We start from the raw sequence: 27,547 nt of genomic DNA, 5'->3' as shown, positions 1-27,547 counted from the left end.
ATCACGACAAATCTCTACGATTTTCCGTCGAACTCATATACTCATCGTACACGTGCATGCATATATTCCTCAGACGTCAAAATCGATCGAAATCAACGAAAATCGTTTGCACACGAAACGTAGTACGATCTGTGTCTTCCATAGCATGTTCTCTATACACGCGCGCGCGTGTGTGTGTGTTTGTGTGTGCGTGTGCGTATGTGCGCTCGCGCGCGTCATAGTGCCGCTGCAAACGCGTTATAGCTTAGCGCCTAGGAAGTAAAAAGCAACAGAATGATTGATTCTGATTTATATTAGCATCGCGACTGGGGTTGCGGTCTGGCAGCAGAGGACGAGGCTTCGCTGTGGAAACGAGTCTCCAGTAACCACGCTCTCAACGCGCTGTCCCTTGCCAGGCCAGTACACTAATCCACTCTCAAACATTCAAGTTTTCCATGTTACTTGACGATCAATGTCAATGGTAAACGGTATCCATTTCGCAACGCGATGAACAGAAATATAAAGGTAGAAGAACATCGATAGCAAACGTTAAACAAATTAGACGTAAACGAAAGCTGATTGTACGAATGGAAGGAAATGAAATTTGCCGATGAATTGACGGATAAAAAATCGTTAGAAATAGTTGCACTCATGCGATATCAGACGGATTGTTGGTTATTTTCGAATATGGCTATCCATCGAGCTACGAGCACGATCGATCGATCGACAATTTTTCAAATTTTACATATTATCCATTTTCGTTGGTACGTATAATTCTCTAGTACTGTGAACGTAGCAGTATCGGCGTATGCATAGGGAGCATCGGCGTTTGACTTGGCACGATTGGATTCTACTGGCGTCCGACTTATCAGGAATGCGACATCGGTGATTAATTTGACGATGAGTTGTAGCATTTATCGTGAATATTCGCTAACCAATTATCGTCAGAAACAGAGACACCTCCATTCATGTACACGCTGTACTCGAGCCAGAGAAAGAGGAGAAAAGAAAAGAAAAGAAAAGAAGAGAGTCAAGCGTAGTTGTACAGGGACGAATTGTTCGAATCTTCGTACGGGTTTTGTCGTAGCTGCCTTTTATTTCTTCCACGCGATTGTGCCTCGTGCCGAATTGTCAGTCGAAGAAAAAACCCGGTGACAAGTGGTTGCATATTTAGGTCAGTGACGAAGGAAGAGAAAGAAAAGGAGAACACGAGGAAGGTCGCCCCCGTTGCCGCCACGATGACCATGCCCCCTGCTGGTCGACCATCATCGGTACAAGCTAGACCCGTTCACGGAATTTTGCATGACGATTTTAAAGTGGTACGTACTCGTCGACCGACGAGTAATCTTAAGTTAATCTTAGCGATATCGATAAAATTGATATATCGGCCGACAGGACCCGGAAAGAGCCATTGCTCGCGCAAGGAAAGATTTCTTGATCCGCCATCATTTGGATCGTACAACTGGCGTGGGTAAGTACATCGAAGTAATTTCAAACGGTGCAACAACAAATTTTATGAAAATAGAAAAACCCTGTTCTCCTTTCCCGTCAGGTGACGGTGCACTACTTCCCTCTCCAACGAGAGAGAAGTTGGAGCCCGTGATACCACGACGTCGAGAGGAAACGAAAGAGCACCGCGAAGAGATTCAGCCTAAGACCAAGTCCAGTCCTAAGAACAGTCCAAGAACCGGTCGTTCTCAGAGTCTTGGTCCTACCGTGACTGAACGTCGTTCACCTAAACGTCAACCACCGCGTGCACCGTCCGTCACTAAAGACGCCAAGGTATTTCTTTAGGAAAAGCACTCGATGGCACCTAGCTACGTTCTCGTCAAAGAGATTTAGTCGATATTTAAGACTCGATCACGTATAAATTGAAAATAATTCCAAGATTAATTCAATGATACAACATTATCGATCGAGTGCCTTTTGTTTAGGAGAAAGAAAAGGAGCCGAAGGACAAGGAGAAAGAGCAAAGGGAAAAGGGCAGTGAGCCTGAAAGGCACCCACGACCGAGTAAGTAGCACGAACAGGCATCGATACGTCCTTCGTCATCTCTTTGTATCGGTACAGTCGATCGATTTAGTATTGAAGAGATCGTAACCCGAATCGATTGGCGCTCGTAATCAATTACGAGTTCCGTGTTTTGCATTTCGCATATACCATTGAATTTGATTGATTGATTTGGATAGAAGTCTTTATACACATTATTTATATACATATTATGCGAGTTTGGTCTGCTGTTTGCTCTTGTGGGTCCCAAAAGCCAAACCGTTCGTCATACCTGACCGTATTTACCCTGTTCGAATCGTGTTGCAAGAGACATCCACCGCTTCTAAGAGTATCGCTGTACGTGCTTGTATCTTTCTTTGTCCACGGACCGTAACTTCATTAAAAAGTGTCGATCGTAGAAAGATTCGTCGCAGGCCGATCTGCAACGCGCGTCTTCTTTGTCAAATGAATTCTTTAAGCGGTGTGTGTCGAACGCGTTAACTGCCAAGTGGTCGTTAATGTTTTAGGCAAATGCATGACACTCCTGTTTAATCGTTTCTATCTTTTTGTCTCTGCCTATGAGTCCAAATCTCTAGTAATCAGTAGCCCTATTGATTGTCCGTGCAGAAAGTTTTGCAACATGTTGTTTACCCCTTTCTTTCCTCAACAACCTCCGTAAACCGCGAATTAGCCCAACCAACTCGTTTAACCGTTCTTACAATTAGCTATAGCAGAATGTTCAATGTCAAACATATATAGTATCGGACAATGGAATCGATCGAGTAAATTAAAGCTACCTGGATAAGTGTGTCCCTTTTTGAACGCCAAGCATTAGCAAAAAAAAAAAAAAGAAAAAAAGAAAACAGAAAATACCGTCATCTTTTATGAAAATAACACATCAACGCGCTTGATCCAAGCATCATCGATAGATAATCCTTGTCACGTTGTTTCACGTATCAATAATATTGTTTCATATATCTGCACCTAGCACCATGACTTTTCATCCTACGTGACGCCTCTCGTTCACTCGTAATCATCGTAACCAGTCACATCTCTTCGATCTACCATCGTCCTTCATCATCGTCACGGTCGTGTAGTCAGCCAAATAGTCATCGTCATTTCGACTCATCCATTGAACCATCTAACGCCGAGGCGGTGAGCAACAAGCATTCGTACGTCGGTCGTAGTCGCGTCGCTGCAACTTCAGCTCATCTGAACTCATTGAAATCATTGGTCACAAGATAAACGGAAAACCCTACTATCTATTATTTGATATATCCTGTCACAATATGCTATCGATCGAAATCACTGGATGCATCGAGGTAGAGATAAATCTTTGATAAAACAAACGTCCCTTGCACCCGTTCATTCAGCCCTCTACCTCCAAACCCCGTTTCTGTCCTCTGTCAATCTATTCAGTCATTAATCAGGCTAAAAGTTGCTCGCGCGAAATCGATCGCGATCAGATCGACGATCGTCCGAGCATCGTGATCGGATTGATCAGGAGTGGTAGCGGGTGTTTCAGTCACGGGCCCTGGCCGCGTGCGTTGGAGCATACGGGAACCGTCGACGGTTTCCTCGGCGGGTTCGTCGATCAGCGTGCCGCCATTACCGCCACCACCCTCGGGCCCAGGGCCTACTCCGTTCTACAGGAGGTCCCCGCAGGTCCATCGGAAATGTACGTTCTCTGTACCATGTACCTGCTGCCCGCTAGCCCGACTTTCACGTATTTTAGATATCTCTACAACCCTTCATCCTGCACCAGTTACCACCCGATCACCGTTATACCCTGTAACCCTTCTGCCTTTAACCCTTGAACAGTTTAGATGCTCAAATAGGATAGAAGAGAACGTTAAACATAGAAATTACTATTACGCAGTGTTTGTTTATCTAGTTTGGTTAGTCTATCGTGTCTTTTTTCTTTTCTTTCGATTAAACTGTTAAAGGGTTGAACCGTGTATGAAATCGCGTTGGTCCCAACGACGATAGATACTCGATAAGAAATTCGTTGAGAAACGTTAGGATTAAAGTCGATTTTCGAATTATTATCGCTGGCAATAATTGGGAAGTTCTGTGTGGTTCAACACGCGGTTGAATATTATCCCGTTTAAATGATTCTCTAATCGCGAATACCGCCGCAATATCAACCGAAGCTTATCCGTTTTTTATCTTTCTCTCTCTCTCTCTCTCTTTATCTCTCTATCTCTTTCTCTCGCTGTTCCAACTGTTCAAGATTCATCTATGCTCGAATATTCTTTGACGTTACGCGCGTCGGCTATCTGGTCAATTTGACGACGATTCGAAATAATTTTCGAAAAAATAACGTCGAGACCGGCTATATACTTTACGTGCGTGTCCGTATCGCAATGAAATTCCGCGGTCTCAATTTAGTCGTCTACCGTGACGCGACACGTCTTTTGCGTATAACGTGACTACTTGGAAACGCAAATACGAGGAGACCTCGATATTCGAGTGTGGACGTAATTCTGAGCGGGCTCGATAACACCGGGAGACCCTTCAGCCCTCGACAACCTCTCCAATAAGAATGAATCTCAACGAAACGGTGCAGCCTTGCTTAAAATGTTTAATCGGAACGAACTTTTAATATACGAGCCACGTGGACTACGGAACGCGGATTAAACGTTCAAGTGGATCGCTGAGAAACTTTACATCGTAAAAGGATCGAATTTAACGAAATACATCGTTGCAAAATGCGGAAGACGTGGAACGTTTTTACAGCAACGCGTTCTCCAAATATTCCATCCAATCTAATCCGAGCTAGCGTGTTCGAGGTGCTTCGCTGTACACGCGGATGTTACATTTTAAGCATGGTGATGCATCAGCGAATACTGTCTTACGCTCTCTACTAATTTCCCTTAATGAGGACGATGGGCTTTATTCATCATTGTACTTTGTGTACCGTATGTTCTAGCCTTCCTCGCAACCACCGCTCCCCCCTATCGCCCTCTTCATCACGCGAAACCCTCGACCACTACCACAAGTACCACCACAATTACCACTACTACCACAACCACCACTACCACAACTACCACTACCACAAACACGACAAGTACAAGCGTAAAACCCCCGGTAAAGCATTCGGTTCATACGAGTGTCCATCACCCACCTACGTCGAGCGCTGCTGCTGCGGCCAGGCCGGACCGTGTTAAAGATATAAGCCGGTCCCACCAAGGTCCGAACGAGGCAAAAACGGGCCGCGACCAGACAGCTGCGGCTGCGGCCGCAGCCGCCGTCGCCGATCCATCCAAATCATCCTCCGATAGTCGATACGCGTCAAACCAAGCCGCTACTGCCGCCCAACCTAGTAAGTAGCATGCTCTCTGCCAAAAAAAAAAAAAAAAGGCCTGTGTTCTTCTCCGTTGCCTACATAATTTTGTTCGCTCGAACACAACTAAACAACGCTTTCCGTGTCTTCGTTGCTGTCATTATCGTTGTCGTTGTCGTTGTTACCATTACCGTTATCGCTGTTGTTGTCTTTGTGCTGTTCTTATATATAACTACATCTTTTCTCTGTCTTTCTCTCCTTCACCGGTTATCCGTACGCTTTTCCGATCTTTCTTTACTCTCGATTCCCTATTCTCGTCTTCGTATATAATCGCTACTCGAATCCCTACTCTTCCTCTTTTATCTCATCTCGTCTGTCCGTCTTTCTTTTCACGTTTCTCTTATTTTCTTTATGCGCTCTTTACCGTTCCTCCGGTACAACAACCGGGGAATATCCTTCGCACAACTTGTACTTCCGGCGCGAAATAGAGCGGCCGATTCTCTGTGCGTTCCTCCTTTCTCGTCACGCTTTCATCGTACAGATTACATACCGCGCGTTTTCACTCGGCACACGCGCCTCTCGGCAACCGTGTTTTTAAAAATCCACTCCGCTGCTGCATCTCTCTATCGCTCTGTCCGCGGCGTCTCGCGGTAAATCAAGGGATTCGAGGTAGCTTCGTATCCAACTGTGGTTTGTTCTTTCCACCACGCTGAATCCGTCTCGCAGACGTGCCTTTGTGCGTAGTCGGAGCTGTCGACCGTTTGTTAGATCAGCTTTTCGCACCAACACTTGCACCGAACCACGATCCGAGTCGTCACACTCCGCAGACGCTCGAGCAAAAGGAACGAGAGGGAAAAAAAACATGTACGGGAGTTAAGAAGAACGAATCAGGTGGCAGTTAAACGTAAGTGTGCTTCCAACACCGACGAACGATCATTCCGGCCAGAAAACACGAAAACGTTCTTTTTCACGCATAAAGAGACAAACACAGGCGCAACGTGATTCTGCTTGGCTCGTGATATGCGTATCGAGCAACGCGCGACTCTTCTGTTCTTTCCTTCTTGTACTCTCTTTTTTCCTTTCTTTTTTTTTTCTGCCTTTCTTTCTCTGGTCGTGTATAACTCACAGGGTGCCGCGTTTCGTCAGATCAAGGGCCTACGAGAGGAAGCAGAGAAAAGAGGGAAGCAGATTATCCGCGATGTTTCACCACCGGTCGGTCGACGTGCAATCGAGTAAATGTTTCTGCGGTAGAGAAAGAACAATAGCCTGTATGTTAGAGCCCTTTGTCAACCTGTTGCGTGGCCGTGCAACATAGCCGCACATTTACACACATACTATGCCGACACACTAAATCTATGTATTTACTTATCTATCTATGATCTATGTATTTGTGTATACATGTCTCTTCCTGCATTCTGAGTACGCTAGTGTACTTTTTATTCGGATGCTCTGTGTCCATTGTGTAGACCTCTCGTCTAGCCACGAATTACAACCGATTTCCGATATCAGCGCTCGATGACTCGACCAACGCTGTTTTGTTGCCTTCCTTTACGCCGGTGCCACTGATATAAATCCTTCGACGCAGGACCAGATAAGAGTCCTCTCCTTTTAGCGTCACACGTGGTATTCGACGTTCCGATCTTCGTTAGAGATTCGATTAAAGAAAGAAAGGAAATTTCGTAACAATTCGAAGCATCGAGTGCAGTTCCGCCCGAACTCGGGCAACGAAACGGATCGACGAGCATATATCAAATCGTTAAAAGCGTGGATAAAACGTTTCAGTGACGGCAGAACCGCAAGTGAACGGGGACGTGACCGGAGGAGATTCGAGCGTCGCGTCGACGCCGCCGTCACAGACGCAGTCGCAGCCGCCCGTTTCGGCCACCACCGCAAGCCCGTGGATCGACGACGAGCCGGTAGTGAAAAGCCCGCCAGAACCGACAAGGGTAAAGTCTCCGGAGCAGATGATCATGCGCTCCCCGGAACCGGTCAACTGGACGGTGCCATTGGACACCGGGAAAACATTCACTGTCACTCAAAACGTCAGAGAAGGTAGCTAATATTAACATATTCCTTCGAGCGTTTTCGTTCTTCTAATAGAATAGAAAAATTGAGAAAGTATTCCGATAGACATCGACGAAGCCAGTTTGGAATCGTTTTGTCAACGACTCTAAACGATGGAACTCGATATGTTGAAACGTGTACGTGATGTCACGGACAGGCTGGGTTACGGAAGAGACAAGCGACCGGTTCTCACAATCTCTTTAATCCGTTTATTTTTAAGAACCTTTGACGCGTCCGCATAGCGAAGCGAAGAGCTGGGCACCTTCGTCGGTTCCGTCGGCCCCTCAATCTGCACCACCTGAATTGGCGGCACAGCACAAATCGCAGCATTCCCAGCATTCCGGATATAAGTCACCAGAAAGCGAAAGCGTTTCTATCGGTAGCTTTAGCGGCTTGAACGGGCACAAGGACATGGATTCCGAAAGGGATAGTCCATTGCCTTCGAACGTTCAGGCTGGCGGCACCACCGCACTCGATGAAAATGTAAGGATCTCTGTTTTTAATCGAAAGATTGTCGATGATATTGCAAGAGAAGTGAGAGTTTGTTTATTTCTATCTCGATCCCGAAACTGAAGTAATTTCTAGCGAAAATAAGAATCGTACGCTCGTTGTAGGAAACAGACGGTACCGAGGAAGAACCCAAGGAACAACAGAGATCGGAGCCATCGATAAAACCTGTGTCTGGGACGAGTTTAAGATGCCTAGAGGATCCGAGTTTCGAATACGATAGAAAGAAAGAAGCTGGTCAACCCGCGACGACGACAACGATGACGACACCGTTATCGTCTACGGTTCCTCAGCAAGGTTATCGTATTCTAGAAGCTGAATCGCCTCAGGGTGGTACCACCGAAGGCGGTGGTGGCGGTGGAGGTAGCATGGGTGGGTTAGGAAGTAGCAGCGGTGGTGGTTATCACGTACTGGAAGCACCAACGGTGGTTCCAGGCTCCGCACAACGTTCTGCAGCGAGCGAGGTGTTGGAAAAGGCGCGAAATCGCTTCGATAAATTCTGGGGGAAGGGCAGCAGCTCGGAAAATTAGAGCGTTCGAAGGAAGCTGATAAATAAACGTAGTAGTTAACGTCCTCGAAAGCGGGGGAGCAAGCAGAAACGAAGGAAAATGAAGGTAGAGAAAGAAAACGAAGAGTAAGAGATGAAATAATTCGACGAGGTTCCTGTGAAAGCTCCTTTCGTGGTTCGTCTGCTCGTTCCTGTTGTTTTTCAGCGGGAAGGAGATATTTCGTAGGTTCCTTTCCGTCTTACTCATCACGTGTTGAACGTTCTTCGTTCGTCCTGAAAAGCCTCGAGAGATCTAGATGCTTTCTTTATGTTCGACGTCTCCGGAACGAGAAGAAGAGTCGTGATGATTAGAGAGGATTTTTTTAGGAGAGAAACAGGCTTAGAGGCGAGTACTTGAATGCGATCGATAAAGTACCTCGAAGGAGAAACGTCTCGTAGCGAAGAAGAATTGACGAACACCTGCTCCGTAAGACGATCGAGAACGAAGACGGTGCGTGCAGGCAACGCGTCAGTCTCGTTGAAACTCGAGGAATAGTTGGGAGACACGCGTTCGATGAATATACATGTACACACCTACACGATACACGCGCGTACACGGGCAAAGATTTGTTAAGTTACAGCGATCATAGTCATTCAAGCAAAAATCGATCTTGACTTTGAGACGATCGAAGAATCGAAAGAACGAATTTCCAATTTACACACAGATCACGCGGATACTCGGTTATCCATAGATACACCAAAATGTCACACGATGTTACACGAAACGACACATAGAAAGACACGCAGTTAGACGAACACACGCGAGTCAGTAAGTTTCTAGGATATTTCAAGTGATCTCGAGAGATCTGCCGTAGTTAAGCCCGAATTCTTTTTCCATTGATAAAAAGAACAAAAGAACGAAGAATAAAAGTGAAAATAAAATTGATATGGTGGCGAATCGAATCGCGAGGAAATAAAATACGGCTTGTCGCTATAAATAAGAAAGGAAGGATATAATAGCCTTCGGCCGCTTCGTGCGTTTTATATAAGTCTATATACAGAAAACAATTACGTACGTATACACGAATATGAATGTATACAGTTAATGGGTATCGCACTCGCGGATCATACGATCACGGTACCGACAAAATTCCTCGGATCTTTCCCGTCGATCGTTCGACCTTTCATCTCCTCGATCACTGGCTCTATATGTATTTAGAAAGAAAGATTTTTAGCAAGAAAATTAATCGTCCGATAGATCCGTTGAATTATCGATGGCACCGTGGAAAGGTTAGTTTCTTTTAAACACGAAATAATTTTCTTCCGGCGTTTGCCGATCCAGGAAATGGAAACTCGTTCCATTTTCGCATGGAATTCTCGATCGTTCTGAAAGAAATTTATTTATTGTTGCACAATGTTAACATTCCTCGACTTTGCAAGTTCATACAGATTTATAAAAATTATCCGTTCTATTCTTCTTTCTGTCACGTTTTTAGTAAAAGGAAGATCATTAGCCTCCCTCTCTCTCTCTCTCTCTCTCTCTCTCTCTCTCTCTTTCTATATACATATATACGCTAATGTTTCCGCGAATTTTCCCAACAAAATTTCTTGAAGGATGATCGAGCATCGTACGACGAAGAACTTCCCGGAAGCCTGACAAATAGAATCTACCACCAGCAAGCGAAACGAATTACTGTAGTGAGGCGTAGTGTTTTTTTCACACATGACAGGAATTCTCGAGGTTCACGATTTAGATATCGAAGGAACAACCGAGGACAACAAAGAAAGACGAGTAGGAGAATTCGTGCTTGCGAATTAATCGAAATCGTCGGGAACCGACGAGAATCGAGGTGAAACGAAGGGCCAATTCCTTCGAATCTCGCGCAAAAATCACGCTTTCACGCGTCGCTTCGATTTACGATTTGAAACTTGGTGCTAGTCGAAAATGCATCGAAATTACGGAGCTACGAAATCGTTACGGAACAAGTTGTTAAACCGAAGGAGAAACGGGACGAAGGAAGAAGCGGTGAACGCTATTCTCCCGTTGCACGCTGCATTCCGTCTGATTTCTTATATGACAAATTCATTCGTACGTTTCTCTTTCGAGCTAGTCGAAGGCGAAGAAGGAAAGAGGAGAGAAATTTGACAAGCTCGGGGCTCGATAACGAGGGTCGTGCTCCTGTCTTGAGGGAAGAAAGCGAGCAGACGCAAGAAACAACAAATACGAGCAACAATATAATTCGAGAAAGTAACAGTTGACGGTGAAACCGAACGGATAACACCGAAACAAAAACTGTCAGGATGAGGCATATTTCGTGATTAGGGGGAGAGATAGGAGCCCCTTGTTCTCACTTCGAGGACGATGGAAGGAGAGGAAAGAGAAATGCGGAGAAGAAAGAAAAAAATACGAAAGGAATCAAACGATGGAGCTTTTTCTCTCTTTCACGCGCATTTGGTACACCGGTACACCACACTCCATCCAGATCCACGTCCAAGAGTCAACCAACCGTAGTGAAGCAGTATAATGATAATGATTAATATGATAAACGATACTCTAATAATAAAGAAAAACTACTAAGGCAAAAAAATGAACAAAAAAAAATGAAAAAAAAAAGACGTATGGTAAAAAGTTTACTGAATGAACGACTGACGAGGGATTCGACGAAAGCGTAAAAAAGATCATGAAAACGACGAAAGATCGTGGCTAACATTTTTGGGAATGGTTGACCCAACGATAACCAATCAATGATGATCGTTTTACTTCTTTTCCTTTCCCTTTTTGTTTGTTTCGGTGAAATTATTCGTAGCTTTCTACGAAACGAAAGGAAGAAAATGATCCAAGTAATTTTATAAAGAATCAACTTAACGTCTTCGAAAGTTTCTCATTTGATAGATCATTCGTGTTCGAGATTGTTTACTTTCACGACATTTTTTAACGATCTGATCTAATCCCATCGTTTTTCTCACAGAAAATACCAATGTGATCATGATTATTCACGATAGCAAAAATATTAAAAATTCATCGTTGATTAAGCTGTCGTTCCAAACAGTCTGACACTATCGGTACGATTAGTGATTACCGGAAACACGGTTTTCTTCTTTCTTTTCTACGAGAGTTACGATCCCGTCTACCCCTTTTTTCCCTCGATTAATCCCTTTCCTTTCCTTCGGTTACGTTTAAAAACTAGCAACCTTTACGTCTGCTTACACCGATCTGTCTGATTCACGACAGAGGCGAACACGGTTGGATGGAATGCGTGTAAAATGATACAGGAAATACGTGGCTTTGATCAGAGATTTATTATTTATTCTTGAAAGCTTCGATGCAGTGGCGGATTATTAAATAAATTCTATAATCTATATTCCGGGTCGAATTTCTTATCTTCTAAATCGTAAGGACAATTGTTCCATTATTTTTTCAAATATCCATGTTCGATGTACGTGTGACTTTTAGTATTAAATCCGTCTCAGCTTCGACGTTCGATTTAGCGACTCTTGTGCACAATACGGTCAACGATAGCAGATTTCGTTTAGCGAACTTGTGTCAAGTGTCGGAAGCTGTTTTAAACGCGCTCGCCATTTCGGTGAACACGATCTATTGTGATAAGCGCTCAATTATTCCATTCCGCGCGCAATAGCCTTGCAACTGGAGTTACTATTTAATTAGAACGAACAGAAACTGAAATAACGCTGTTACGACAGTTCGTCGAATGTTTCTAAGAGATTCACTCGGAACAGTGGCGTTGTACAAACTATTATTATTACTGCGCTGTTACTACGATGATTATTCTAATTGCGTAATTGCGATGATTGTGATAATGTATATTTACTTGTTGCCACTTGTTAGAAGTGTGCGTTAGAAGATTTTTGAAAGCGCCACCGATTCGACGAATTTCATGTTGTTTCCATTTCTTTTTCGTTTTTGTTGCTAAATCGAAAAGCAAAGAAGAAGGGAGCGCAAGAGGAGAAAGAGAAAGGCATTGAACAGTTTGGTGTAAGCGCATAAAAACGGAGACGGAAACGTTGATCGACAAGGCTCGTAGCCGCTTTAAACATGTCGAAGAAGCACCTCGCAGAAGCTTACACTGCCCATCCGAATTTAGAAGCTGATTTGTCCTGTGATTTCCAGAACGTCATCCACCATCTTGTAGGGCTATTATATATATAAACTGCTATATTTTGCTGGAAGCAAAAGTCGCGAGACACGCGTGCGGCATGGAGCGGAGGAAACGCAATTTCATAAACCAAACCTATCAGACCTATCAACTGGCCGCCGTGTATTCGAAAATTGTTCCTGTTTCCGAACGAGGTGAAAACTTAACGAACACCGTGCAGAAATCAAGCATTTCAAACCTTTATACATTTATTTTTATCGTGTATGTCGATGGATAATCAATGGACATCGAGCTTGAACCGTTTGTAAGATTTTTCGCAAGACTACAACAACGCCCTTCTGTTAGGCGAAATTCACTATATGTATAAAACTTTCTTTCATTTCTATATGATTACGCGTGTCTAAACATAAAGGAATTACGTCTAGGAAGAGGCTTGGAAATTCGAGGATCGAATGTTTACGATAATCTTTTCCTTCTAGTCGATCGAACGATTTCTTGTTCCGCGTAAACGTTTTCTCCTTTTAAACCGTCGACCAACGCTTCGCTTCTCGTCGTTCCAAGCCTTTCTTCTCACGTACACGCGTGGACAGATTTCAGATTCTATCACTGTCGAAAATAACTTGCAAAACCATCGACGAACGGGCCTTAAGAGAAACGGCAAATCCCGTGAACGTGCTGGCCACGTTCTGGACACGCGCATTTTTTCTGTGTCCAACGATTCAAGATCGAAGAGAAAAGCCGATAGTACGCGGAGTAAAAGTACAGTCTTCTAATACGTTAGGAGACAGATCTTTACGATGCGACAAAAATTGGCTAGGTAGAAACTCTGATGATAGATACTACTATCATGAAAATCATTTACTTTCAAAACAAGTAGGAAGAAATTACAAAATGATATAATACGTGAGTGATTACTGTTTTGGGGTTTCGCCTGTATTCTCGCCTCAGTTTTTATGCCTACTTATACATACTTAGATAGGTTGTGCGAAACACATATAAATATGTCTATATACATTATATAGTATATTATTAAAAAAACAATGCGGGTGAAAAGAAGATGACGTTAGAACAACGATGGTATTTAAACGAAAAAGGCTAAGGGGATAAAGCAAAGCAAAGAGGCTGTTTTGTCAGAATAAGAGAATCATGTGTAACTGATCGACTATTATCGCAGAAATAACGACGACGAGTATGCTTTACAACGAATAGAATGAATGATTATCCGGTACTGATTGGGTCGATTCTTTATTTTCTTAAAACGTTAATAATCTCGAATCAGGAACCGTACGATTTCTTCTAGTACTTTTCCTTTCCTTTTTTCTTTTTCTTTTTTTTTTTTTTTTCTTCTTTTTAGGAAGAACATAAATCATTGATCGGTTTATTTGCAACAAAGGAATGCGACACGACAAGATTTCTCGTATTTTACAAAACAGATGGACAGACAGTAGTAAGGGAAATCGAACGAGTACTGCAAAGTTGAACGATCGTGATCGACGATGCCAGAAAAGTATACGGATGAAATGTTTCTTCGTTTATATTTTGTCATACGAAAATCTATGTACGCGTTTCTTCGATCAAGTACATAATTCACTCGTTATGTCGATGAAATATCGGATCTGAATCGTTTGCTATAATGTAACATCTTGTTATTTCATCAACACCCTGCAAGGATACGAAAGACGTTGCAAGATATTTCAAGATAAAAATTTAAAGAAATTTCAAATCATACGCGAAATTTTTAACTTCGACTTACTGCCAAGTCATGATATCTAGATATACAAACGCAATTTCCACGATCCTGTCGCGTTACCGCAAACGATTCGATCGCTGTACATCCGATCCCGATTCCGAAATTTACGCAACGATATTCCAATATCTCCTATTTCAATATCGCACGTAATTTAATAAATAACGAAAACGTGATAACGAGCGGCTGGAAATTTCAGGAGACCGACTTCTTCTTTCACGATCACTGACCGTCTTCTTTTTTTCTCATATTCCCTTCCCACGCTCAATGTGCACATTCCGGGACCGACGATGATCTATGTAAAAATTTGTTGTTTGCGAACGAAAGCAAAAGAAAGGAAATGAGAATGATTACTTAACGTGGGTTGTTACAAAAGAACAACTATCACGGCGAGCGTAAAATGTTAAGCATTACGTAACACTACGGTACTTTTGCGCATCCCCTTCTCGTCCAAAATTGCGTTTTTACTCTCCGATTGCATCGTAGAGAAGGATCATTTATTACAATAATTGCAGATTATTATGGCTATATATATATTATATATATATATATAAATATATATATTATATATTAGAAATTGAAATACTCGTAATAAAGAACACGCCGACGCTTCCTCTGACCCTGGACTCTTTTAATTGTGTTTCGGAAAATTAATTTCCTTTTTTTTTTAATACACTGCCGTTTACCATACCACCACCCTTCGATACCAATTTCCTTAAAAAACATAATTACTGAGGAATATGAAATAATACGTGCGAGCGCATAAGACTCTGCCGTTATTTAAGTATCCTAAAATAATTTATTATCAATATACATAATTCGGTAAAAAATACATATATACATTGCCATACAGTGCTCAATTAGCGGCTTATAAGTATCCTAGTCCAATAATGGAAAACAGAGAGAAATTTTCAATTCTTATAAAAACTATCTTAATAAATAGGTCCATCATCTAAATTATCGTTTTCATCGTGGTATCCTTCTCCATCATTAGAATAATTATACAATTATTCGCGTTATCGATTCCCTTGTTCGCTTCCTTGTCTAGTTCTTTTCCTCCATCATCCTTCTCCTTTCTTTTTCCTTTTCCTTTTTAGGCTTCTTCAGACCTTTATGATTTTACAGCTGAGATCTCAATTCTATCGACATTCTCTCACAACTACTTTTATTGATGATCTTGGTACTTATTTCAATACTTCTTCGTATCTCCTTTATTTATGAGAAACAACACATTGTTAACCTTTTCATTCCATCAGATAATTTGCTTTTGGGTTAATATCAAAGGGCAAATATTTTTACTTCAAAAGAGGATATTTATCTTTAAGGGTGGAAGTCGTCAGACTGGTGGTGACAATACCTCTACTTTAGCAAAGTCTCGTTATTTTGTGCGGATTGACGTGGAAAGTTTTCCTCTTCCTCTGTTATTTTCTATTATAATTGTATTATACATGTTCTATTTTTTAACAATAACAACCAATATAATAGAGAATTAAGGACAATTTGAAAATTTGTTTCAAATCTATTGGTAATTATATACAAATATATTGTATATAAATAATAATATTAATTATATATATATATATATATATGTATACTTTGGCCATTGCTCGTGTGTCCAACTTTGTTCAGCTTGAACGTATGTAAGTCAAACCTTTTGGGTCGTAAGCAGTTTCTCCTCATCCCTAACAAGTTCTTCTTGTTTAGTTGCAAATGCCTCTTTATCGTAAATTACTTTAATAACCAAAGAGCACGAAGGACATGTGGCTTCTTCCACACCAGCGGCTAATTCTGCTTTAGAGATTTGAAACTGATCCCCACAAGGGCATGGGTAGTAATATACTTCTTCGTCCTCGTCATACTCGAAATCTTCAATTTCTACTTCATCGTGATATACAGACATAATTTCGATAGTTCGTAATAATTGGATTCTTTAAATAAGCTTAGAGGTTAGAAACACACACTCGGCCGCTGATCATAACGAAACCACGAATCGACGTATGATGGCATACGAAAGTATGTACATGTATACTTAGGTAGCTAACTATAAGAATCATATAGATAGCTAACTCTATGAAATAAAAAGTCTACATAATTCCATTCTTTCTTTCTTTCTGCCTTCCTTTTCTATTTCTTTGAAATAGAACGTAACTTTATAAAAGTATTTATTTCGATTTCTATATAATTTGAAAACACAACATGTTAAAATAGCATTTCTTATCTCATATACGAATTTTTATATAATATATTTAATATTAAAGTTTCTAATATTCTTATGTAATTCATACAAATATAAAATCATATTTAAGAAATAAGAACAAAATGTGTATACACTCATGTATATACACATATAATGATCATAAGAGAATATAATGTTAATATAATATATAAATAGATCATTCAAAATAATATATACTAAATGTTATCTAGAATTCTCACAGTATAGTGAGGAAGTATACCCATTGCTTTAAAAATGATTCTCAAAATGATTAATTTTTATAAATAAAATTTTGAAATATATTTATACTATATATACTTAAAAATAAATTATTCACATTTTTTACAATATTGCATGAATTAACATATATGCATTTTGTTAAGCTCAGCTGTCTTGTATCAGGTGATTTTGACATTCTTATCTTCTTTCAGATTAAATGAAATCATCTGTTACAACATCGTTCACATCATACGCCTGACATGGAAGGACGTACACATAACTCATGCGCCAGTGTAACTATTGATATAAACGGCTACAATAAAGCCTTTTAATAACTTTTTCATTTAACTAACAAAGTAAACGCATCAATGCATTTTTCTTGATACATAAGAACATAAAGGTATGTTTTTTGGGCTATGTAAATAGAACAAAATGAACAAACACCTCATTATAATACAATAATCGAGATCCCATCAAAATGTTTACTAAACGTCACAAAAATACATTTTAAACAAAAAATAATCAAACGATGAACCTACTACCATTCCTTTAATACCTCCAATTATCATTTCATGCTACATAAATAAATTGACTATTTAAATAATTGTACAATTTGTACAAAATCTGAAAATATGTATTGTAAAACTCTGTTGTTTCTGTATGGTTAATGAAAACCCTTTGTGTTAAAATTTTTATCTTTTGTTCCCTTTATTAATAAAGCAGTAATTTAATTACTTCTTTGTTATGTTCTCACTGTTTATTCATATATTAACACACTTAATATTTTAATGTTTATAAATAAATACTAAAAATTATAAGGTTATGAGAAGAATAATATACCTACTGTATGTGTGTAAATTGTACATTAATTGCAAGCCTTGTAAAATATGCAATTTAAAATATTTCTTTATCATAAAATAATGTAGTTATATAATATTTATGACAGATGACGACTGATAAATATGATACTGAAATGGATTGCTCCGACTCAGATTGCGGAGATCCAGGTTATGAAGATTATTATAATGTACACCCATGGGATGGTGAAGGTGACAATGATATAGATAATGATCAAAGCCGAAGAGATCCTGAATATGCTGTATATGATTGTTTAAAAATTGAAGAAGTGGAAAGACTTCTAAATGAAGATGTAGAGTTGTTAAGTAATAGTCTCCATATAACACCATCCTTAGCCAAAGTTTTATTACACGCACACAATTGGGCATTACAAGACATCATCGCAAAGTATCGTACCAATGCTTCCAGTTTGTTAATTAATTCAAAAATAAGATCATTACCTCCATTGGATTCACTATCAGCACTAAAAGGTCAAAGGGGTGGATTATGTTCCGTTTGTGTTACAATATATCCAGCTGAGAAATTTTCTACTCTAACATGTGGACATTCGTTTTGTAAAGACTGTTGGTGCATGCATTTTGAAATACAAATAACCCAAGGTATTTCTACAGGTAAGTTCATTGAAGTAGATCAGATTATCCATTGAATCGAGCTCAGCTAAATTAATTTAAACTAGGAATAAGTTGCATGGCACAGGATTGTAATGTCTTAGCTCCAGAAGACTTTGTTTTATCTCTACTTACTAAGCCTAACATGAGAGAAAGATATCAACAGTTTGCTTTTTGTGATTATGTAAAATCCCATCCACAATTAAGGTTTTGTCCCGGACCCAATTGTCAAATGATTATGCGTTCGAAAGAGCAAAGAGCAAAAAGAGTGATGTGTTCATCATGTAGAACTGTGTTTTGGTATGCAAACAAAATTTTTGAATATTTATATTACTCTAGTATAGTATTAATCAAAGAGTGTAATTGTTGCAGCTTCCGATGTGGTATTGATTACCACGCACCCACTGACTGTAATACTATGAAAAAATGGTTAACAAAATGTGCAGATGATTCAGAAACAGCTAATTATATTAGTGCCCACACCAAAGATGTTAGTATTTAAGTCTCATATTTCTGTGTATAATATTATATGTAGTTTTATAACAAAATAACCTTTAATTTTTTAGTGTCCAAAATGCCATATTTGCATAGAAAAAAATGGTGGTTGCAATCATATGCAATGTTATAATTGTAAGTATGATTTTTGTTGGATGTGCCTTGGAGATTGGAAAGCACACGGAAGCGAATATTATGTATGTTCAAGATATAAAGAGAATCCTAACATTGCTCATGAGAATGTTCTTGCACAAGCAAGAGAAGCTCTAAAAAAATATCTTCATTACTACGAAAGAGTAAATTATTTTCTTCAAGAATTAAATTTATATTTAACTGGCATGTTATCAATATTTTTAAACATGCTTTCAGTGGGAAAATCATAGTAAGTCGTTAAAATTGGAAGAACAAACTTTAGAAGCTATAAAGATGCAAATAAACAAGAAAGTAATGAACTCCAGTGGAACGTGGATCGATTGGCAACATTTATTTGCAGCTGCGTCGCTTCTAACGCGTTGCCGGTATACTTTACAGTATACTTATCCTTATGCTTATTATATGGAACCTGGACCGCGAAAAGAATTAGTAAATATCTATCTAAAATTTTGAGATACTAAGTAATTTTACAGATAGAAGGCTAAATGTGTAATAAAATGTATAATAAATATTTAAAGTTTGAATACCAGCAAGCGCAATTGGAAGCGGAAATAGAAGATCTTTCTTGGAAAATAGAACATGCAGAAACAACAAATCGTGGAGATTTGGAAAATCAAATGGATATTGCTGAAAAACGTCGAGTCACTTTACTGAAGGATTTTCTTGAGGTATAAATACCAAGTGATCGTAAATATTTTGTTACATCATTGCAGTCTCTTTTACAATCATGCCAAACTTACGAAACAGCTATAGTTTAGTTCTTGAAGTATTATATTCCAACAGCTATTATTTACGCATTAGTTAATCATTCGTCATTAAAGAAAAAGTTTGGAATAGTGCGTAGAATCATTTCAATTGACAATGTTTTAGAAGATAACTTTAGATTTAAGTATTCTTTGTCGATTAAACGATTTTTAAATTATTTTTATCAGACAATTTTTACATTTTTATTAAAAGTGGTGTCTGTAGAAGAGAAAATTGAACCTGTTTGTTATTTATGTAATCCTATATAAATAAGAAATTTTATGGATATCTTAATCAAAGACGGCAAGAAGATTAGAGAAGGAAAGAGAAAGCATAATTGAAAAATGAGATGTAGGAAAGTATTAATTTTTATTGACTGATTAAAATTTGATATATAACGCATAATTTCCTAGTCTAAGAGTATTTCCATGAATATTATACAATTGCATTTTTCGAAATTCATATTTATAAAATTGTTTTTATTGATGCTTATCACACAGTTGAACAAAAAATATTATAAGAATTATTGATTTTATGGATTATGATATATATTTTTTATTTAAATATGAATTTCGCTTGTGCTGATTCGATGGATCCTCTAATTTTTCCTTTAAAGCATTACTACTACTAAGGAAGATTTTAGTATCAATGACTGGCTGAAATAAAAAAAAAAAGTGAAAGAAAACACATAGCCTAACAATTTAATTAGGTGCCAATAAATGGTACCTTTAACATGTAAATATTGTGGTAATGTAAAAGAACGTGACATTTTCTATAATTAGACTTGAGGTGCATGCAACGATCAAAGACATCCATTAAAAACTGTAATTGAACTTTTTTTCAACTATTTATACGCGATACATTAGAATAGATACGATCGATCTTTTAATAAAGAATCCCGTTTAAACTTCACGACCATTGTGGAAAATAAATGTAATAATTAATATATCACTAAAAAAAATAAACTTTACCGCAACAATTGTATCTTTTTGAAAATATCTTTTACAAAATCATGAATCATCGAACTGTTATGTTTCAGTAACCAATATATTGTACTAGAAGATATCAAACAAGTTATTTTGAATGATTTTAAAAAACACATCGATTGCTTTTACTACAGGAAATGTTTGTTTTCTAATATTTATAACAAATTGAATTAATCATTCTTATATATTATTTAGTATTTATTACGATACAACTTGAAAATCAACAATATTATCGTATTAAACATTTAGTTTTTTAAATTTCAATATGGCGCACAATATCTTTCCGTTCACTTTAACGGGTAGAAACCATAGAAGAAATCTTTACATTTTTATTTCACAGTCAACGGTATACGTTTAAAATATGATAAGGCTTCTGTATAATGGTTATTTCTATAATACATATTAAATTTAAAAGACCGTTACCTTCAATCCAAAACTTCTTTTGACGGGATCTGGAACATTATTCTTTCTGATACTTAAAATTAGTTGCACAAAAAGATTAGGAGGTTGCTTTAAAAACTAAAACATTCGAAATTCGTCAAAATCACACCTTTTAAAATTAAAATTGATAAGTTATATTAAAAATTCACGTTTGATAGATTCTGTGTATAAGCTTTCACTGTGTGCACAAAATTTTGTATTCTTGCTTGAATTTTTCACACTAGCGTTCACATATTACTTTATTTACGTTCAAAAGTCATGAAAGAAGAACGATTTTTTTAATCACAAGAATTCTATGTAACTGATGAAGCAACTTTTAACTGACCGATGTTTGTGGCGCGAGATTGTTGCATATTTGATTTTTCAAAATTTCAAAATGGCGCGTTCGATTGATTGTTACGGTTAGACAAGCAGACTGTAGACTCCGTGAAATCGCGATGTATATATTGCGAAAATATCGAAGTATCGACGGATTAGCGAAAAGAGCGCTACTCTCCATCGTTAACTAGTAGGGAAAAGCGTATTACTGTCAGTAACGAAGAACAAAGATCAGTCGGTAGAAAGGAAGAAAACATAGTAAGAGTAGGGTGATCACACTCCTCCGTATGACAGACGGGGCTGTCATATTCTACCAAAGCGTACATTTATCCCCGAAACTTTCAAAGACATTAGTACAACAATGGCGATGGGCAAAGGGTTTCGCGTTTACGAAAAGTTAAAACCACCTAGTCCTCATTCACTTATATTGGAACAACGAAATCGAAAGGAAACTGTTCTTTTCGAATCACAGGCAGTCGCTGTTCTTTGTAAGTACTTTATCATAATTAATATTTTTCTGCGAATATCCTTTAACTTTTGTCTTGCAATTTTCTTTTTTTTTTTTTTTTTTTTTTCTTTAAAATTATCGCTTAGGAAACATAAGAAGTGGTATCTATCAAATAAATTCCTTAACTTTTTAAATATTACAGCTGCTGAAGAAACAGACACTTTGAAAGGGAAATACACAAAATTATTAGATGCATATGGATGCTTAGGCGTATTGCAGTTAAATGCAGGTGAAAATACCTTATTATATCTTGTTCTTGTGACTGGCTGTTTTTCAGTTGGCAAAATAGGAGAGTCCGAAGTATTTAGAATTACACAGACTCATTTTGTACCACTTCATTATACACAAAGTAACGAGGATCGTGTATCTGAAGTTAGAAAAGTTCTCAACTCTGGTACATTTTATTTCTCTTGGTCTGCTAATCAAGAGCCTCTTGATATTACCCTTAGTGCACAGAGGAGATGCAAATCTACAACAACTGACAATAGATTCTTTTGGTCAGTACATAATATATATTATATGTATTGTATATATCAAAAATCTCAATGTTCTTTTTTTTCTATGTAACAAATAGGAATCGAATGTTACATATACATTTATTAAGATATGGTGTGGATACATCCCATTGGTTACTTAAAGCAATGTGTGGTAGTGTAGAAATTCGAACTGTGTATGTTGGTCATAGACAAGCTCGTGCTGTCCTCATGTCTAGATTAAGTTGTGAACGGGCAGGCACAAGGTATTCTTAATTCATTCTTAACTGAATATAAATAATCCATAAATTAATTATTTTACAACACCGAAACAGCAATGTCACTCATATCAGTTCTTATCATGTAATATAATACAATCATACTTGATAATACTATATTAATCATTTAAAACCAAGCCTGCATTTTACATAAGCAATATTCTATAGATTTATGTTCATTATCTAGGTTTAATGTCAGAGGAACTAATGATGATGGTCATGTAGCAAATTTTGTAGAAACAGAGCAAGTAATATATTTAGATAATGAAGTAACCTCTTATGTGCAAACCAGAGGATCAGTTCCTTTATTCTGGGAACAGCCTGGTATACAGGTTGGTTCTCATAAAGTGAAAATTTCTCGTGGTTCTGAAGCTTCTGCACCAGCCTTTAATAGACATTTGAATATGATTAAACAAAGGTATGGCCAGCAAGTAATTGTCAATCTTCTTGGATCTAGTCTAATTGGAAGTAAAGAAGGAGAAGCAATGTTAAGTCAATTATTCCAAACTCATCATAATATGTCAGAACATACTGATGTACCTCATATTCTATTTGATTACCACCAAGAATGCAGAGGTGGAAATATGAAAAACCTTTCGAAGTTGAAAACAAAAGTAGATAAATATTTAGAATCATTTTCCTTGTTTTACGCGGCTGGTAATACTGTCATTCTTGAACAAACTGGGACTATTAGAACAAATTGTCTGGATTGTTTAGATAGAACAAATTGTGTACAAACATTTTTTGCACTGGAGATACTTAACAAACAACTTGGATTATTAAAGTTACTTGAAAAACAGCAGATGGTTTCAAGATTTGAAGAAGTATTTAGACAAATGTGGATCAACAATGGTAATGAAGTAAGTAAAATATATGCTGGTACTGGTGCAATTCAAGGAAGTTCAAAATTAATGGATGGTGCAAGATCTGCAGCTAGAACAATACAAAATAATTTATTAGACTCCAGTAAACAAGAAGCTATTGACATTTTGTTATTGGGATCAACTTTAAATACTGAATTAGCGGATAGAGCTCGATTACTTTTACCTTCAAATATGCTACATGCTCCGCCGAGCGTTCTCAGAGAAATGTGTAAAAGATATAATGAGTATGTAGCTACAATGAATCTCAGAATAAGTGTTGGTACCTACAACGTTAATGGAGGGAAACACTTCCGAAGTGTCGTGTACAAAGATGTGTCTCTTTCTGATTGGTTACTAGATGCTCCACGAAAATCATCATGTAAGTTCTAAATCTAAATATATTTTCTACTATTAATAAAATAAATTTTTACGAATTAATTATATCTTTTTTTACAGCTCTAGTATCAGTTGAATATGACAATATTCCTGTAGATATATTTGCAATAGGATTCGAAGAAATTGTTGACTTGAATGCTAGTAACATAATGGCTGCTAGTACTGATAATGCAAAAGCTTGGGCAGAGGAATTGCAAAAAGTACTTTCTCGGGATACTGAATATGTTTTGGTCACATATCAACAATTAGTCGGTGTTTGTCTTTATTTATTCATACGACCTGAACATGCACCTTATTTAAGAGATGTAGCTGTAGATTGTGTAAAAACCGGTTTGGGAGGTGCAACAGGAAATAAAGGAGCTGCTGCTATTAGATGCGTATTGTATTCCACATCTTTTTGTTTTGTTTGTGCACATTTTGCTGCTGGTCAATCTCAAGTGAATGAACGCAATGCAGATTATGCGGAAATTACGCGAAAAATCACCTTCCCTATGGGAAGAACATTAAATACTCACGATTACGTATTTTGGTGTGGAGATTTCAATTACAGGGTTGATATGGATAAGGATGAGATGAAAGAAATGATCAAAAGAAACGAATTTGATCAAATATTACAATATGATCAGTTGAAGGTAAAGATAATAAATTTGTAAAGTAAATACTTTATACAAACATGTTTGATAATTTCCTTAACATATTTCGAATTTAGGTTCAACAGGAGCAAGGAAATGTTTTCAAAAATTTTTTGGAAGGTCCTATTAACTTTGCTCCTACATACAAGTATGATCTTTTTTCTGGTGACTATGATACTAGTGAAAAATGTCGACAGCCTGCTTGGACAGATAGAGTATTGTGGAAACGTCGAAAACAAGTACCTGATATCGGTTAGTTCCATACAATTATGATACTTGTTGACATTCTTGTCACTTTCATTAATTACATTTTCGCTCATTTGTTTTAGATTCCCCTACAGATTGGAATCCAGGAAAATTAATTCATTATGGCAGAGCAGAATTAAAACAAAGTGATCATCGGCCGGTTATTGCCATTATAGATATAGATATTCATTGTGTTGAATCTGAAAAACGTGAACGAGTATTCAAAGAAGTGATTCAAGATTTGGGTCCACCTGATGGCACTATAGTAGTTAAAGCAGTTGAAGAATCGGATGATATGGACAGCGTGTTCGATGAAAATTTCATGATGGCTCTATTGCAAGATTTCTCTCATATTGGCGAAGTAATCCTTGTCAGATTCGTCGGTGAAACAATCTGGGTAACATTTAGAGATGGACAATGTGCTTTGTCAGCAGCAAGGAAAGGTATGACTCAAGTATGCGGTCAAGCCTTGAAATTATCGTTGAAATCTCCAAACTGGGTACAACTAATTGAAAAAGAAATAGAACTTTGCAGTAATACCACAGTTGCACAGTTTGTTTCAAATTCTCCAATGAGGAGCCCTATGCAAAGATTAGAACAATTAGACATAGGAGAACGATCATCCCCTAGTAGAGGTAGTCCAAATGGAGTAATTCCTCCACCCAGACCAGCTCCTCCAGGGCGTCCAACTCAACCACCAAAAAGTCCAGTACAAGATCGAAAACAAGGACCACGAGCTGGTGTATTTAGCGTGTTGCCCAATCAATATCCAGCACCTTTGGTCAGAGAAAGAGAATTTGACCAAAGCGAAAGGTTATCTCCAGAATCTGCAATTTATGAAGAAATAATGGATGGATCACCTAACTACCCCATACCAAACCGGCCACCACCTCCATTACCTCGTACGGATCCTTCGCAAGAACCTAGTAGACCACCCAATTCTAAACCACCTCCACTACCTCAAAGGCAAGCTCCTCCTCCTCCTCAACATCCACCACCTAGTTTACCCGCGTCAAATGCTCCACCACCAATTCCGGCAAGAACATCAGGTGGACCACCCATTCCAGCTAGAAATCCGCATTAGACAGCGGTCTATATAATTTCTGAATTGACTCGTTATTTGTCATTGTGTAGCTAATTATTTATAAATATAGATAGAGATTAAAAACAGAATAGATCGCTTCTATGTAATGTACAGCTGTGTAGTATACTATAAATCTCAAGTCTATTCTGGTTAGTCAAATTCAGTTTTCAGACACTGTAAGAACTTATGCTTCCTGTCGTGCATTTTCTTATTATACTTTACATATAAACAAATCTGTTAAATACCTCAAAGATTTGATTATACATATAGGAGGGTGCTTCAGTTTTTTTCTGGAAAACATTACCAGCATATTCTACAAGTAAAAATAAGAAAAAGATGTTATACAAATATATGCTCCTAAATGTTTTATTAAAACAAGCTATAACATAAATACGAAATGGTAATAGATTGCTTTCTTGTTCGATATCACATAGGAATAGATTGTCGGTTCAGATTATAATTCCATTTCATAATGTCGTCCGTTATTATGAATACAGGATTGGTATCTTCAGAAAATAGAATCTATTGCATCACTCATTTCTTGTTCATTTTTCTTAATTGCAACAAATAAATCATGAATCCTTTGCATTAACCCCTGACACATATTAATTTGTATTTAATAAACTTCTTCTTTCATAGTTTTCCACAAGTAAATATCCATTGGCGTGATATCTGGCGATCTTGGAGGCCAGGAAAATGATCCTCCTCGACCTACCCATCGTTGAGGGTAATGATTGCTTTACTGGTTGACCAAATCAATGATCTTAGCAAGTAAACATTAGAGTTTGTGTAAACATATCAAATAGATATCAGCAATGTTCTTATACTGTGTTGACGAAATTCAAGTTCGTTATCATTTTATGTTTATTATAATTAATTAATTAAATTAATCTTGCTTATAGCATATGTTGGTAAATTTTTGCGGAAAAAAGTTGAATCACCGTGTATATCATAGAACATATACAGAGTTTAAAGATGTATCCAGTTTAAATACTTCTTAATGATCGTTAAAACAAATAAACTAATAATTATGTTAATGAAATTTGTGCTATTGAAAATGTTATATTAATATAATCTTCCGAAAAAGTTTATTGTGGCTAAATATAAAGAAGAAAAATTAATACTATTATAAAATACACAAGCCACAAACGTTATATTTTTATGATATATTAATTTTACAATCAATGTTAAAATGATTTATTAACTATGTTACATCTTACTGTATTTTATGACAAATAGATGGTAAACATGATTTTTAAAAATTGAAAGAGAGATAATTTATGTTTACTGTTAGTTATAATGATAAAAATAAAAGACTCAAAGAACAGTATTCATACAAAATATTTTCCATAAGTATACATATATTGTATGTATAAATCAAAGTTTTAACACTGTCAGAAAAACAAAATATTACTATATTTATTTTGTAGCTTCACATGTATTGTATTATTGTACATATACATATAATATAGAGATCGATACGAATTACAACTAAAATGAGATTCTGTGTTTATACAACGAAGAAAATATTCTTAATTATTCTGGAAGATTTGAAATAATAAGTACTTAATGTGCGAGTATTATCATTTCTATAATGAGTATTTTCTAAACGGAAAATTTCGCGAAAACGTTACGAATCTAAAATGACACATGATTTACAAATCTAAAACAATATTAAAAATACATGAACTTAAACATTTTTATAAATTGAATCATGTATCTATTTGATGGAAATGTAAATAGAGATGACTTTAGTGAAAAAAGAGAAAAACTCTTGTAATTGACATACGTTTCCTACATACACCAAATACATTATGTATTTTGTTACTTTCTAAAATTCACTAATCTGCTACCAT

General features: G+C 37.6%; 4 protein-coding genes across 23 annotated transcripts in view; 3 read left to right on the top strand and 1 right to left on the bottom strand.

Moving 5' to 3' along the window:
• LOC132910906 (mucin-5AC-like) overlaps positions 1 to 14,793 on the top strand; it is a 44,852-nt gene extending 30,059 nt beyond the window's left edge. For 10 of the 20 annotated variants that reach the window (XM_060967069.1, XM_060967067.1, XM_060967070.1 and 7 more), the window contains 10 exons: positions 298 to 395; positions 1,154 to 1,298; positions 1,375 to 1,450; positions 1,505 to 1,761; positions 1,914 to 1,992; positions 3,494 to 3,646; positions 4,901 to 5,293; positions 7,037 to 7,306; positions 7,539 to 7,801; positions 7,933 to 14,793. In XM_060967069.1, coding sequence (XP_060823052.1) covers positions 298 to 395; positions 1,154 to 1,298; positions 1,375 to 1,450; positions 1,505 to 1,761; positions 1,914 to 1,992; positions 3,494 to 3,646; positions 4,901 to 5,293; positions 7,037 to 7,306; positions 7,539 to 7,801; positions 7,933 to 8,355 — 2,157 coding nt within the window. In that variant the 3' untranslated portion in view covers positions 8,356 to 14,793. The remainder of the gene's footprint in view (positions 1 to 297; positions 396 to 1,153; positions 1,299 to 1,374; positions 1,451 to 1,504; positions 1,762 to 1,913; positions 1,993 to 3,493; positions 3,647 to 4,900; positions 5,294 to 7,036; positions 7,307 to 7,538; positions 7,802 to 7,932) is intronic. The other 10 variants (XM_060967068.1, XM_060967074.1, XM_060967086.1 and 7 more) reach the window with 7 other exon arrangements.
• Positions 14,794 to 14,950: 157 nt separating this feature from the next.
• Positions 14,951 to 16,186, bottom strand: LOC132910930 (diphthamide biosynthesis protein 3). The gene has a single exon (XM_060967128.1). It carries the CDS (start codon positions 16,072 to 16,074, stop codon positions 15,820 to 15,822), a length of 255 nt encoding a protein of 84 aa, XP_060823111.1. The 5' UTR covers positions 16,075 to 16,186; the 3' UTR covers positions 14,951 to 15,819.
• A 606-nt stretch (positions 16,187 to 16,792) lies between these two features.
• On the top strand, positions 16,793 to 20,450 carry LOC132910590 (potential E3 ubiquitin-protein ligase ariadne-2). Its single transcript, XM_060966365.1, has 7 exons — positions 16,793 to 17,008; positions 17,555 to 18,077; positions 18,143 to 18,374; positions 18,447 to 18,564; positions 18,641 to 18,865; positions 18,939 to 19,151; positions 19,241 to 20,450. Exons 2-7 carry the CDS (start codon positions 17,555 to 17,557, stop codon positions 19,394 to 19,396), a joined length of 1,467 nt encoding a protein of 488 aa, XP_060822348.1. The 5' UTR covers positions 16,793 to 17,008; the 3' UTR covers positions 19,397 to 20,450.
• Positions 20,451 to 21,122: 672 nt separating this feature from the next.
• LOC132910589 (synaptojanin-1) lies at positions 21,123 to 27,518 on the top strand. Its single transcript, XM_060966364.1, has 7 exons — positions 21,123 to 21,699; positions 21,862 to 22,216; positions 22,294 to 22,458; positions 22,658 to 23,712; positions 23,790 to 24,361; positions 24,439 to 24,613; positions 24,691 to 27,518. The coding sequence occupies exons 1-7, from the start codon at positions 21,573 to 21,575 to the stop codon at positions 25,689 to 25,691; spliced, it is 3,450 nt and encodes a 1,149-aa protein (XP_060822347.1). The 5' UTR covers positions 21,123 to 21,572; the 3' UTR covers positions 25,692 to 27,518.
• Positions 27,519 to 27,547: the final 29 nt, after the last annotated feature.

Source organism: Bombus pascuorum, chromosome 9 (genome assembly GCF_905332965.1).
Source record: "Bombus pascuorum chromosome 9, iyBomPasc1.1, whole genome shotgun sequence".
NCBI lineage: Eukaryota > Metazoa > Arthropoda > Insecta > Hymenoptera > Apidae > Bombus > Bombus pascuorum.
Note: the sequence above shows the minus strand (reverse complement) of the source record. Positions and strands in the feature narration are given on the sequence as shown.

What these genes read in the sequence shown, in the direction of transcription:
- LOC132910590 (XM_060966365.1), top strand. Translation starts at nt 17,555, where the DNA reads ATGACGACTGATAAATATGATACTGAAATGGATTGCTCCGACTCAGAT. An exon ending in TCATGTAGAACTGTGTTTTG is followed by an intron (nt 18,375 to 18,446) that starts GTATGCAAACAA and finishes TAATTGTTGCAG; the next exon opens with CTTCCGATGTGGTATTGATT. An exon ending in TTAGTGCCCACACCAAAGAT is followed by an intron (nt 18,565 to 18,640) that starts GTTAGTATTTAA and finishes TTAATTTTTTAG; the next exon opens with TGTCCAAAATGCCATATTTG.
- LOC132910930 (XM_060967128.1), bottom strand. Translation starts at nt 16,074, where the DNA reads ATGTCTGTATATCACGATGAAGTAGAAATTGAAGATTTCGAGTATGAC.
- LOC132910589 (XM_060966364.1), top strand. Translation starts at nt 21,573, where the DNA reads ATGGCGATGGGCAAAGGGTTTCGCGTTTACGAAAAGTTAAAACCACCT. An exon ending in ACTGACAATAGATTCTTTTG is followed by an intron (nt 22,217 to 22,293) that starts GTCAGTACATAA and finishes TGTAACAAATAG; the next exon opens with GAATCGAATGTTACATATAC. An exon ending in TACAATATGATCAGTTGAAG is followed by an intron (nt 24,362 to 24,438) that starts GTAAAGATAATA and finishes TTTCGAATTTAG; the next exon opens with GTTCAACAGGAGCAAGGAAA.